Genomic DNA, 12,204 nt, shown 5'->3' with positions numbered 1-12,204 from the left:
CTGGTTCTTTGCAGATGGTGAGGGGTTATCAACCAGCGTACTCCTAGTGCTGGTCTGAAGTCTGATAAATGAGGAGCACTGCACCAAGCAGAGCATCGGCATAAAATCTTTACCAAATTAAACATCTGGATTATCAAGAATGGGATTACCTGATCGATCAGGGACCAAGTTAGCAACAACAACTGCTGGCACCAACAGGGTGCCAGTTGGTCAAAGATACAGGTGGAGGAGAGGGGGATGGCATATTTGGAACTAGTGAAAGAACATGCTGGTAGGCTCTTACATACTGTGTGTGCAAGAGCCTACTGTAGGTAGAAGGAAGTAAGGTAGGGAGTATGGCAAGCACGAAGATGCTAAGATTTGTGATCCTGAACTGCTTATCCTGAAGTGGATAAGCAGTTAAGTAAAAGGAGGTCTCAAAATAAAACAGAGCTATGATTCAGGGAATTTCCTGGACGAGCCCCCACTTATCTTACAAGCCTCTTGCATGTAAAAAGCCTAGGAGACACAGTGAGTGTAAGATAAAGTATAGGCAGTACTAACTATAGACTGAGCCTCCGAACAAACCTAACCATGTGTCAAATGAATTTATTTTACAAATTACGGTGGAGTATTTATAATTATACTACATTATTTAACATAAATAGGCAAGAAAAGAAAAAAGGAAAGAAGTTAAGGCCAGGGTCTCCAAGACCAAAATAAGCAACAAATAACCCGACTCTTTAGAGAGTAAAGAAACATATTTCTAGGTTAAAACCAAAAAATACTAAATACAGATAAACTTCCCAGCTGGCCACAAAACAGGAGAAAAATGCGCATAAACAAAAACGGTAGAGAACTCCTCATCTAGCTGCCACTAACAAGTAAAACACTTTACGGACACTTTTTACTGGGGCTATATACAAAGTTACACACAAAGATCTGAATACTGTTCAGCTGTGGCAGTCAGGTGTGAGAAACCTGGAACAGCAGCTCTCTTTCAAAAAGAGGCCAAAGTGTCAGTGAACCTAACCCAGGGGTCCCCAATCCCAGTCCACGAGGGCCGGTGTCCCTGCAGGTTTTAGATATCACCCTGGATCAACACACCTGAATCACATGATTAGTTCATTACCAGGCCTCTGAAGAACGCCAAGACATGTTGAGAAGGTAATTTATCCATTTAAATCAGTTGTGATGGATCAATATAAACATATTTAAAACCTGCAGGGACACCGGCCCTCGTGGATTGGGACTGGGACCCCTGACGTAACCGATTTAAATTTAAATTGAAACACTGGTTTGAATCAGAGCTCCTGTGGTTGGCGTCGTGGTGCAGTGGGAACGATTTTACACCGGATGATCTTCTGCCACCTTTCCTATATGATCTAGCTTTGAAATGGAATGAGAGTACACTGGTGTGTCCCCCCCCTCCAGTGGATGAATTAATGGATATAGTATAAAGTCATTAAAGTTCATAGAATGAGTGTCAGGAACACTGCAAACATGATCAATTATCATTTAAAAAAACTTCTTACTTCAGGACTTTATACACACAGTGACCACAGGATGGTGCTACACACACACACACAAATAAGACTGGCAGCAACGCAATTATCATTTATCAGCCTTCCACCTGCCTTCCTGTGTATTATAATCAAATACATAGCTATGTAACCTCCAACTGCATACAGAGAAACTCAATACAAGTCAGCATTAAAACAACTCTTCTAATACATATCGATTATAGGAACGTTAAAAAAAGACTATTAGTACAGATTTCCTATTATAGAACAATAACCATTTATGAAACTTTTTTCTGGTGAAAGCACTACATGTTCATGTGTCACACCTTATCAGTCATTCAAAGAACGCAACATCTGGGGCTCAAGGTGTCTCCTGAAATCTCCAACAGGCTCATTTTTTAGTTTAGCATTCGCTTCCATATAGCAGACCTGCTATAGGCCTCACCTTCGCTATTTGAAGTCACTGAACTGAACCTCACAACTCTGCTTGTGCTGTGTTTTACTGACAGTTCAATAGATCTGTGCTTCTTTCAGATATTTTAGTTCTAGTTTTAATGTTTTTATTAGTTTGTCCTTTAATTAGGTCACACTTGTCTCGGTGCGCTGCAGTGTTAGTTTAAAATAGTTGATAGGTTCTTTTACTATCTTAAATCCAGTAGTCCCACCAGTGGTGACCGCCCCACTGTCTGTCTGTGGTAGAAAACTTAAGAAAAGACATACATGGTAATCGGAGCACTAGGTGCAGTGACTCCCAAGCTAGGCGAGTGACTCCAACAGATCCCAGGAACAACAAAGGAGATCTCTGTCCAGAAGAGCGCAGTCCTAGGAACATCTAAGATACTGTGCAGGACCCTCAAGCTCCCAGGCCTCTGGTGGAGGAGCTTGAAGGATAGCCTGCCCGCAGGGGTGGGCGGGGAACTTTTTTTAAAAATTGTTTTTACTAAAGCCGCATGTATTTATAGTCCTGTTGCTCTTTTTTTTTTTGTCATTTACCATTTCTTTTTGGTCACTTTGTGCTCCATTTCTATTTGGTTCTCATTGTTTGTCTTATTTGTACTTTTGCATGTTTATGTAGTAATTCTGCTTTTGTATTGTCATTCTGCAATTATTTGTTGGGTCACAGCAATCTGTAATACCTCTTTGTGTTTTTAGTCATAATATGTCTGAATGTGAACTGCTGGGCTGGTAACTTTTCTGCTTTCTCACTTCCAGTTTTTGCATGTTGGGACAGGCTGCGGATTCAAACATCAAGGACAAACAAATATTTAAACACCCAGACCTTTAAAAAAGGGTGTGTTGAATTCATTTGTGTCCATGAATCATGAAACTGTTGCAAGAATGTTAAATCTCCTGTGAAGAGACAGACTGTGGAAACCCCCCCCAAAGAAAAGCAGAATTTCATGTCAGCTGCAAAGATAGACCGGTTCAGGTGGTTTAAGGATCGTGAGGTTTTGGGTGCAACTCTGCACTCGTTACCAGACTCGCAGGTACATGTGAAGTGATCACATACTGTTTGATTGAAAGCAGAGAGAAAGAGAAAGGCACGCCCACTTAACTGAAGCTCATGTGTTAGGTGTGACAGAGAGGGCGTGACTTTAAACTCATCTCCAAATCGAAGTCCGACCTGTTTTCAGAGGACTCTCTGCCATCCTGTGTGTGTCACCTAACGCGAAGTAAGTGCTCATTTCTGCAGGTGTTTTTGTCAGTTTGTGAAATTAGTGAATACAGATATTTAATAGTGACTTTTTGGCTATATGTAATGTTTTGTGTTTACTTCATCTTCAGTTCATATTCCAGTGTTTATTTCAGCAGGACAGCTAAAACATTTCATGACAGAGCTTTGCTGCACTTTGCACGGCTCACACCTGTTTTTCTTGTAGCCGTTACCAGCAGTCGTCACCATGGCTGAAAATGCAGAGGCCCACTCCACCACTCTTACCACCAATCGCAACATCACCATGGAAATCACCAACATCACCACCGCCTACTGCCTCGTCAACCCAAAGTAACACAGCCCAAACTATTTCTCTTTTACTCCAGCATAAAGTTTTTGATTTCTTTGCTTATGTAAGAGAGCATTTATTGTTTGCAGTTAAACAAAAAAAAAGACATTTATCTTTTAAAATTTCAATGCCCGTGTGATGCAAAATTATCAAAAGTCAGACAAAAAGACCTGTCTATCACTCTTTAACACAAGTTATTTCTGCCATCCATCATTTGTTACTTTGTATCCTTGTGGTTTCTTGTGTCTGCATTTTAATTGTAACCAATATTTTTTTACTGATGTGTAAAAAATGGCCAGAATGATATTTGCATGTCCTTTGATATTTAAACATTAGTCCTGTTGAGTCTGCAGTTGATGAGCTTGCACCACCTCCAGCAGTGCCAGTGTTAAATGTCTGATGGCATCAACAGTCAGGAGGATATTGCACAGTTGACTGTTTTTACATCGAGGTGCATTAATAAACCTTTGATCGTTTCCTCTGCCCTCCTTCCTTTCAGGGTTCACATGGAAAGTGGCTTCGCCCACAGCCCTCCGCAGCCCACCGTGCGCACCACTAAGACAGAGGTGTGCTCTTTCACCAAGGATGACAACACAGCATCAGGTGCTGCGGGTGTGCTGACCTATGACCTGTTTGACATGCGCAGCCGCCGCTGCGATGGCATTGTGGCCATCATGTTCTCCGTGCCGTTCGACTACAACTTCTACAAGAACTGGCTCGGCGTGGGCGTCCTTGATAAATCGAAAGCTGTCGACAGCAAGTTGTTCAACTACATGTACAACGACAAGAACTGCAGCGACTTTGTCCGCTACGAGGCCAAAGGCTCAGGGCTGGTGTTCAGAGGCAAGACGGTGGATGTGAGGGCATGTATGTCCGATGAGGGCAAAGCTATTGTTAAACTGGAGCTGTATGACAGGATGGGCTAAAGAGTCTGGTTGTATTAGGTGTGAGAATAAAATGTTCGCAAACAAATGTGTCGAGTGTATTTGCTGATATTCCTGAAAACCAAAGTGCAAGTTGTCATCCTTATGGTTTAGAGGTGCTTTAAACAAATAAAAAACAATTCAACTGACTTGTTGTCCTCTGTGTTTCTTTGTTCAATCTAAAAATAAATTGTTGGACATGACTTCAAATGTTTGCATGCAAAAGTGAATAAAAATGTAGCTAATCATTCTCAACCCTTAACCCAGCCTGTGACTTGTCCCACTATTTTCCAGTTATTTACTGAGGAATTTCTTCTAAAGTTAGGGTTTAAGTTCACTGCTGACAACACTTCCTGCTTACTAATGGTACGACGGAACAAAAGAGTATAAAACTGCAAAAAATACTATAAGTATTTTAAAAATAATGAGTGTTTTAAAAGAGAGGAAAAGGGAGTTGGGATCATCATTAGTTCTTCCTCAAATTGTAGTCTTTACTTTTATCTTACTATCTAACTTATTATCTCATCCTTAAGACATCGTTTTCACTGTTGTGAGCCATTGTTATGAAGCTAATATAAAAGTTTTCAAATGATATAGTATTGAATAAGTGTCCTAACCTCCCCAAAAGTATTAAGGATGCATGCTTTATTCTAGAGCATCCTAATCTCTAATCTAAATGCTATTTCCCTGTAAAATCATCAGATGTTCATCTCTGACATGCTGCTCCTGTAATCTGCTCTGGACAGTCACACAAATACAGGCCACTAACATTACCCTGCTGTGGTATTTTGTTTGGTCATTGCATGTAATTTTATTGAGTTATTTAATATATCTTTTTAATAAGTTATGTTTAATGTTTAGTGCCTATGGCCACGGTGTATCACATCTTTTCTTATCTTGACAAGGATGAATAACTCTTCCTGTTCTTCCAATGGGATTACACAGTAATATTAGGAGTGCAGGGTCTATTATAAAGTATTATAACCTCTCCTTATTGGAATTTTTTAAGTTTAAAGTTAATTTTCTTGTTGGTTTGGATTGGGGAATAGGTTATTCATCAACCTTTCAACAGACATGTTTCAAACTGTCTAAGCCCTCTGCAGAGACGAAGCATGTTTGTTTCCTCATGCAGACAATGGAAAAACAAAATCACAGACCCAGAAAGAAAAGGTGTAGTGCAGAAAAATCCCACAAACCTCAACAAACCAGTTCGTAGTTTCACAAATTGACAGCAGTGTGAGAACAAAAAGACTACAGTTATCCTGTGCTGTTATTGTTAGCTACACCCTTTGCTTTACACCTCTGCAGACATGCGATGGGAAGCAACATGGGAGGTGGATGCATGCTTATGGGTGGAGACACCTTTGGGTGCTACGCATTCCCCAACGAGACTCATGTAAGAGCTGAACTCAGTGTCTCAAATCTGTCCAAGCACGAGTCAGCTACGTACCAGTGATCCCGACAGGTAAGACGCTTCATTCCTGCTCAGTTATTTGAGGGTTTCAGATGGATTTGCATTTTTATTTCAATTGGTTAAACTCATTCACAGATCTGCAGTTTACACTTCTGTTCTGTCTGTCACAGCCTTTACAAGCCACACCATGAGTGAATCTGCAGAAGCTTTGGCTGCCGCTGTCGAAAGCCGAAGGAACGTCACCATAGAGATCACTAACCTCACCAACAACTACTGCCTGATTGACCCTAAGTATGTCCAAAATAAATACACTTTTGCTCACTTTGTCTGTACAGATTAAAGTTAGAATATGCTTTACGTGCAGCTTGACAAATATCCAGTTAGGAAAATTCATTTTCAAATTTTGCTTCCTGCTTTCATTTTTTCCTCACTTTTGCTGCTGTTAAAAATTAAAGGCTTTTCCTGGAAAGTGGCAGCTGCCGCAGCCCCCCACAACCGACTGTACGTCCACAAAAGACTGAAGTGTGCAACTTCGGCAAGGGCAAAGCCAAAGCCACTGGGGCAGTGGGCGTGCTGACCTACGACCTGTTCAAGAAGGAGCTCAACAGAGCCGATGAGACACTCGCTATAATGTTCTCTGTGCCATATGACTATAACATGTACAAGAACTGGTTTGCCTTGGGAATCTACAAGAAGGGCAAAGAGTGCAATGAGAGCCTGTTCAAAGAGATGTATTACAACAAAGAGCAGGTGGGATTCGTGCGGGTGGAGGCCAAAGGCTCCGACCTCACCTTTGAGGGCGGGAGCCTGGACATCAAGGGTACCATGTCCCCCCTGGGCAGGGCCATCATGAAGGTGGAGATCTGGGACAAGCTCTTCACTCCCCACATGCAGCAATCTTACTGAGTTGTTGATTCATGTTTGTCAGAGTAAACCTGCTTGAAACACCACCGTGTAGCCAATTGTACACCTGTGCTACTGTATTACCTGTAAATGCAATAAATTCTTACTAGTCTGATGTGATAAAACACAAGTGTCAGTGATCATTTGACATGAAATACACACAACGACACACCAGTTGGGTTTAACTTGTGGAGCAGGTGACTGAGTCTGTTACTCATTACTTTGATTGGGGCATGAAGTACAAACAAAACCAGCAGGTTTGGGAAGTAATTCATTACAGTTACTCAAGTACTGTGTTTGAATATAATTTTAAGAGTCAAGCTTTACATTTTTAATCATCTGTGGAATTTTACAACATTTTGATTCAGACAGTGGAAGCTGATTTAGGACACAAACACTGCAGCAATGAAAATCTTTTCTATATTGATTTATTATAGTTTCTGTCATTTGCAGGTGCACATATTAACACATACTATGTGCTGTTAGATAAATCGGATATACTTTATGCACCCAAAAGGGAAAATTAGGACATTCCAATTTCTCAATAGTAAAAAATAAAAGAATAATACGTAGTAATATAGATGTTGCATGTAAGAGTTGGAGTCATTGCCACTTTTTCCTTTGGGGCAAAGATATAGAAGTTATAGATCAGGTTATGAAAAGTTTTCTTTGATACTTCAAGTATATTTGGCTAACAAAACATCTGTGCTCTACTTTGGTAGGAATGTGCATTGTTGTTTAGTACCTGAGTAGTTCTTACACCACTGATCATTATTAGTTATTTAGTGAATCAGAATCAGAATATGAATTAGTTTGATACATACATACAACTTCAGCCGAAATGTGGAGCTACATGTATTGCACAAGGACACCACCTAGTGGTTTAAAGTGTTTTGTGCATACTTGAACTCAGCGGCAGCGCGTTGTGTATGAGTCATTTCAGTAGTGGTCATTAATATTTGCACTTTGTGTTATTCTCCTCACAGAAATGTGTATATAACAGCATTTATGTATCATTTATGTATTTTCTGTGAGGTCTGATCCGGTGCACTGCTCATAAAACACACTAACAACAGTATTGAATCTGTCCTTCAAGTACATCTCGAGTGTTTCCAGGGACATATTTCTCACATCATATCCCCTGAATTGTTTCTTAACCGTCTTATCAACAGGCACAATCTCCTCGCTGCTGTTGGGGTCGTTGCGTCCGATGCCCGCGTACGTGGGAAAGGCGTTGGTTAGCTCTTTTGGAAGACTTTGGTTGTACTTTGGACAGCAGTAGGCAGACCACATATACTCAGGCACCGCCACGCGGTGATTCTTGAGCCAGTGCTCGTCATTGCGGTAGGGGATGATGCCCGTCACGACGTAGGCATCTCCGAGACAGTAGGTTGCTAAGGTGTGATTCACACTGTGCTCCAGAAGTTCCCAAGGCCCATCATTAGAACCTTTCTTTTGGGGAACCACGTTGGTGAGGGTGAAGGTGGATGAGCGGGTGTCGTGGCTCATGTGGTGGAGGCTGGGGTTCAAGTGGCCACGGGAGTAGGTGGAGTTGATGTAGTCCAGCTGCACTGCCTGGCTCTCCACAATGTTCTGATCCAGAGGGCCTGGGGGGAACTGTTCCATGTTGCCATCTCCCCCTGGGTAGGCTAACTGTTTATCAGCAAAGGAAGAAACGGGGTTTTATTACAGACTTTACACTTCACTGATTTCACAAATGACTTTAAGCTGTTCGGCTAAAATGTTGTCGACACTCCTAAAGCTGCATTTGTACTATTATCAGCAATGCTTCAATGGAAGTACCAGGACTATGCTTTAAACTTAACCTCCCGGTCATTACCAGTCCACCTACGGTTGAGAGGGATTTGTCCTAGCCTCATGCTAAATAAGCAAATATTCACAAAATAAAAGATGCTAAGTTATGAAGTTTATTTTGGCATTGCCACTTGATACTGCCTTTAGTCCAAGACTATAAACATGTTTTCAGTGTGGCCTTCACTTATATGTCACTTTTTTTTACTCTGGGACTAGACAGGACATCAAGCAAGTGTCCTGTTAAAAATCCTTAAACTGACCAATCTGCAGAAATGAGCAGAAAGCTAAAACTCCACAAGTTGATTCTGTTCATCTGGATGTAGCGTTTTCAGTGAGAGAAATGTTTCTTCACTCATCCAAGTGACTTCTTCAGTCTCAGCTGACTGCAGGTTTCCCCAATCTTATAAACAGTACATTTGCATAATGACTGAAACCAGCCCACTGAAGAAACAAAGGGCTGGGAGGTCCAGCCCTTTGTTTCTCCCACTGAAAACGCTACATCCAGATGAACAGAATCAACTTTTGGAGACGCAGAATGCTAAGGGTTTTTGCACAATGTCAGCGTCCTAATTAGAGAAACTACAGAAGCATTGCTTTATATTATTATCATTGCTGTATTTACTAAAGTAAGATCGTTTTTTTCTAGAAGCAGGTGTAAAAACGTATTTTACATGTTTAGCTCCAATTGCTCCTTCTCATTGAGAAGTGCTCTTGCTAGTGCCCCCCGCTGTTTGTCTGGATTTACTGCAGCCCATTTCTGTACATTCAGAAGTGTGAAATGCAAAGCAGATCATCACACTGAAATCAAAAGTGGGGACATAAATTAGGCAAATAGAGTCACAATTTCATTTCCGCCTTTGACTAATCAGAGGAACAGGGGGGTTTCCGTTTAGGGTGGAGGAGTGGGGTATCTCCTGCTGCACATGTGGCGCTTACTATGTTTATCGTCCAAAGAACTTTCAGGCTTTTCGTCATTTTATTAGTTGGGATGAGAAATCTTAACACTTTTATTTATTCATATCACACGGCCTTTAACAGGATGTCGTGGAAAGTTTTCTTGATATAAACAGTCAAAGGGTTACAACCACCACCCCCACTTCCTTACAGTCTCACATATTGAGCCAGTGTTGGATATTTTTGACATTATAAAAGCGAGAAAGTGTCCTACAAGAAATATGCGGCACAAAAAAAGAAAAAAAAGAAGTGTTATATCCCCTTTCAACCTGTTAACTGTACCGTAAAACAGATATGGCCCAAAGGTTTGGAAGTAGCACAAAATTTGAGTTTCAAACACTTTAACACTTCAGTTTTTATTCATTTATTTCTCTTTATTCACGTTTTTAGTATGGCCAGTCCTCAGAAAGCGATCAGTTTGCAGCACTGATTGAGGCAGGATCAATCAGGGTTTACCCTTGACACAGATCTCAGCCGTGCCACTGAAAAGTGTCCTGTTAAAAATCCCTAAACTGACCAATCTGCAGAAATGAGCAGAAAGCTAAAGCTCCACAAGTTGATTCTGTTCATCTGGATGTAGCGTTTTCAGTGGGAGAAACGTTTTGTCACTCATCCAGGTGACTTCTTCAGTCTCAGCTGACTGCAGGTTTCCCCAATCTTATAAACCGTACATTTGCATAATGACTGAAACCAGCCCACTGAAGAAACAAGGAGAAAGGTCAATACTGCAAATGCTGACTGTTTGCATTAATTTGCTTTATTTGTCAGTAAAAGTTTGACTTTTGGCCTTGACTTTGCTGCAAGTGAAAATAGGATTAGATAAGCGTACAAAGAGCTTCACATAACATAACAAAAACAAACTTCACAAGAGGAAGTTGGGAAAAGCAGCATTCAAATGAAATATTTGTTCTTCTGCTTCCCACTCCAACTCTACCAAACCATCACAGTCATTTTATTTTGCCTTCCCCATTTAACTCTTGTGTGACTCTTATATTTTGGGGTTTTACAGTGGAACACACATTTTGTGTGTATTCCAGTAAATTTTATCAAATTTCTCTTTGTGGGACAATTAAAGGATTTACCAAGTCATCTTTTATCTCGTTCAAACATGCAGTGTCAAAAATATTGTGTACCAGCCAGCGCTATAGTAATTATGTCAACAGTCAACTTCCTCCCATAAACCAAATTCCTCTTGACGCACATGCTCGACAATCACATGATTTTCGCTGGCATGTCAACACACTTGGAGCGGTTAACAGTTCTGAGACGTGAAGTGTGCGGCGTGTTTGCACGCAGAGCTGACACAGCACAAAGTCTAAGTTCTGCTTAAACTCGGTTTTTTTCTTTTAGTTTAGTTTAATTTTTGTGTTTTGTGTTTTGTTTTTGTTTTTTACTTTGGCCTGTTTCCATTCCAGCTTCAATAATCACCATGATGCATGCTATCTATTACTTTTGTTGTTCTTTTTAATATAAACACACACGGATTATTCAAACTCTCACCTGTGGCTCAAACTTCCAGGATGCTGAGGGTCTCTTTCCCGCAGGTACTGTGTACAAATAGGCGGAAAACCAGGGCGAGCGGCGGGGTCGGCTGTACAGGGTGGCGAACCGATACTTGTTGATAAAACGCTGGCAGATCGGCGTCCCTGCCAGACCCTTAGGGGGCCAAGACCTGTAAAAGAACTGCAGGCACGGAGTGAAGGTCCCGACATCCGCAGCGCACAGCGAGCAGCCTGCAGCAAAGAGCAGGGCGAGCAGAGCGCACAAACGAGGCATTTTACCGGTGGCGAAGCGAGTCTCTTTAACCTCCCAGAGCCTTTTCATACATTCACACAAAGACGCGATGCCCGGAATCCACTCGTGGTTTTTCCCTTTAGATCAACACGTGACCTCCTTAAAGCAGAAACAGTTTCAGTGATAAAAAAAGAAGTAAATAGGATTACAGAATCTGTCCACCGTGTCAGCGCCATCTCAGTAAATTCCAGCTGATGTAGAACATCTGTTCAACCATGTCAGCGTTTATTTGTGACGTTGTATTTAACAAGAAGTACAAAAAATAAAAATAAAAAACATCCATAAAAGCGTAAATTAAAATAAGAACACGAAACACCTCCTTGCTTTACACAGGTAGAGAATAGTTTTAAGTGTGTCTGGGTTGGAGGTATGGGATGTTGGATTGGCACATCAAAAAAAAAAAAAAAAAATTTAGAACAAATTTTAAAGTCTCATTAGAGCCACCATCACACAGTAGAAACAACAGTTAACTTTACTTTGCAAAGAAATCAACAACTCCTCAAGACAGCAAGTGATTGATGTGTAATGATCAGCTCTTCATAGTGATAAACGTAAATATTTTATGGAGTGAGCCCAGTCTGCAGCAGGGACTGCAGGTGTTAAAGAGCAGCTGTATTTGACCCCGTGGGAATCAAAATGGCTCTTGTCATGGCTGACTGAGCACCTTGGGCACTATTCTGTGAAAGTCTGAAAAGAAACCTTAAAAAGTCGGGCCAGGTCTCATTTACATTTCACTTTCAGCAACAGACAAGAGTGGATGGACACAGATTACCTTGACCTTATTAATGCTGTGAGCTGCTCAGTTATAAGATCATCCAACCAAAGCATCAGCATCAGCATTCACTGTCAAATGAGGACAAAATGATCAACCTTTCCAATGAAGAGCTTCGTTAATT

General features: G+C 41.1%; 3 protein-coding genes across 4 annotated transcripts; 2 read left to right on the top strand and 1 right to left on the bottom strand.

Annotated features, from left to right (window-relative positions):
* Positions 1–3,057: 3,057 nt before the first annotated feature.
* On the top strand, positions 3,058–4,577 carry LOC147323835 (uncharacterized). 2 transcript variants are annotated; one of them, XM_086304843.1, is made up of 3 exons: positions 3,058–3,175; positions 3,383–3,507; positions 4,005–4,577. In XM_086304843.1, the coding sequence occupies exons 2-3, from the start codon at positions 3,404–3,406 to the stop codon at positions 4,429–4,431; spliced, it is 531 nt and encodes a 176-aa protein (XP_086160969.1). In that variant the 5' UTR covers positions 3,058–3,175; positions 3,383–3,403; the 3' UTR covers positions 4,432–4,577. The 2 variants fall into 2 exon arrangements, with proteins under 2 accessions (XP_086160969.1, XP_086160970.1); XM_086304844.1 differs by lacking the exon at positions 3,058–3,175 and having other exon boundaries at positions 3,364–3,507.
* A 1,166-nt stretch (positions 4,578–5,743) lies between these two features.
* LOC147323834 (DELTA-stichotoxin-Hcr4a-like) lies at positions 5,744–6,861 on the top strand. Its single transcript, XM_086304842.1, has 3 exons — positions 5,744–5,893; positions 6,013–6,133; positions 6,298–6,861. The coding sequence occupies exons 2-3, from the start codon at positions 6,030–6,032 to the stop codon at positions 6,746–6,748; spliced, it is 555 nt and encodes a 184-aa protein (XP_086160968.1). The 5' UTR covers positions 5,744–5,893; positions 6,013–6,029; the 3' UTR covers positions 6,749–6,861.
* Positions 6,862–7,157: 296 nt separating this feature from the next.
* Positions 7,158–11,934, bottom strand: LOC147323833 (endonuclease domain-containing 1 protein-like). Its single transcript, XM_086304841.1, has 2 exons — positions 11,015–11,934; positions 7,158–8,398 (listed from the first exon to the last, which is right to left on the bottom strand). Exons 1-2 carry the CDS (start codon positions 11,336–11,338, stop codon positions 7,763–7,765), a joined length of 960 nt encoding a protein of 319 aa, XP_086160967.1. The 5' UTR covers positions 11,339–11,934; the 3' UTR covers positions 7,158–7,762.
* Positions 11,935–12,204: the final 270 nt, after the last annotated feature.

This window comes from Aulonocara sp. 'chitande type north' Nkhata Bay, linkage group LG8 (assembly GCF_057382095.1).
Source record: "Aulonocara sp. 'chitande type north' Nkhata Bay isolate Kocher_YH1m ecotype deep benthic linkage group LG8, A_spYH_male_GT1.1, whole genome shotgun sequence".
Taxonomy (NCBI): domain Eukaryota; kingdom Metazoa; phylum Chordata; class Actinopteri; order Cichliformes; family Cichlidae; genus Aulonocara; species Aulonocara sp. 'chitande type north' Nkhata Bay.
Note: the sequence above shows the minus strand (reverse complement) of the source record. Positions and strands in the feature narration are given on the sequence as shown.

Coding starts and splice junctions, on each gene's coding strand:
- LOC147323834 (XM_086304842.1), top strand. CDS start 6,030: ATGAGTGAATCTGCAGAAGCTTTGGCTGCCGCTGTCGAAAGCCGAAGG. Junction 6,134..6,297: donor TACTGCCTGATTGACCCTAA/GTATGTCCAAAA, acceptor TAAAAATTAAAG/GCTTTTCCTGGAAAGTGGCA.
- LOC147323835 (XM_086304843.1), top strand. CDS start 3,404: ATGGCTGAAAATGCAGAGGCCCACTCCACCACTCTTACCACCAATCGC. Junction 3,508..4,004: donor TACTGCCTCGTCAACCCAAA/GTAACACAGCCC, acceptor CCTTCCTTTCAG/GGTTCACATGGAAAGTGGCT.
- LOC147323833 (XM_086304841.1), bottom strand. CDS start 11,338: ATGAAAAGGCTCTGGGAGGTTAAAGAGACTCGCTTCGCCACCGGTAAA. Junction 8,399..11,014: donor CCTGGAAGTTTGAGCCACAG/GTGAGAGTTTGA, acceptor GCTGATAAACAG/TTAGCCTACCCAGGGGGAGA.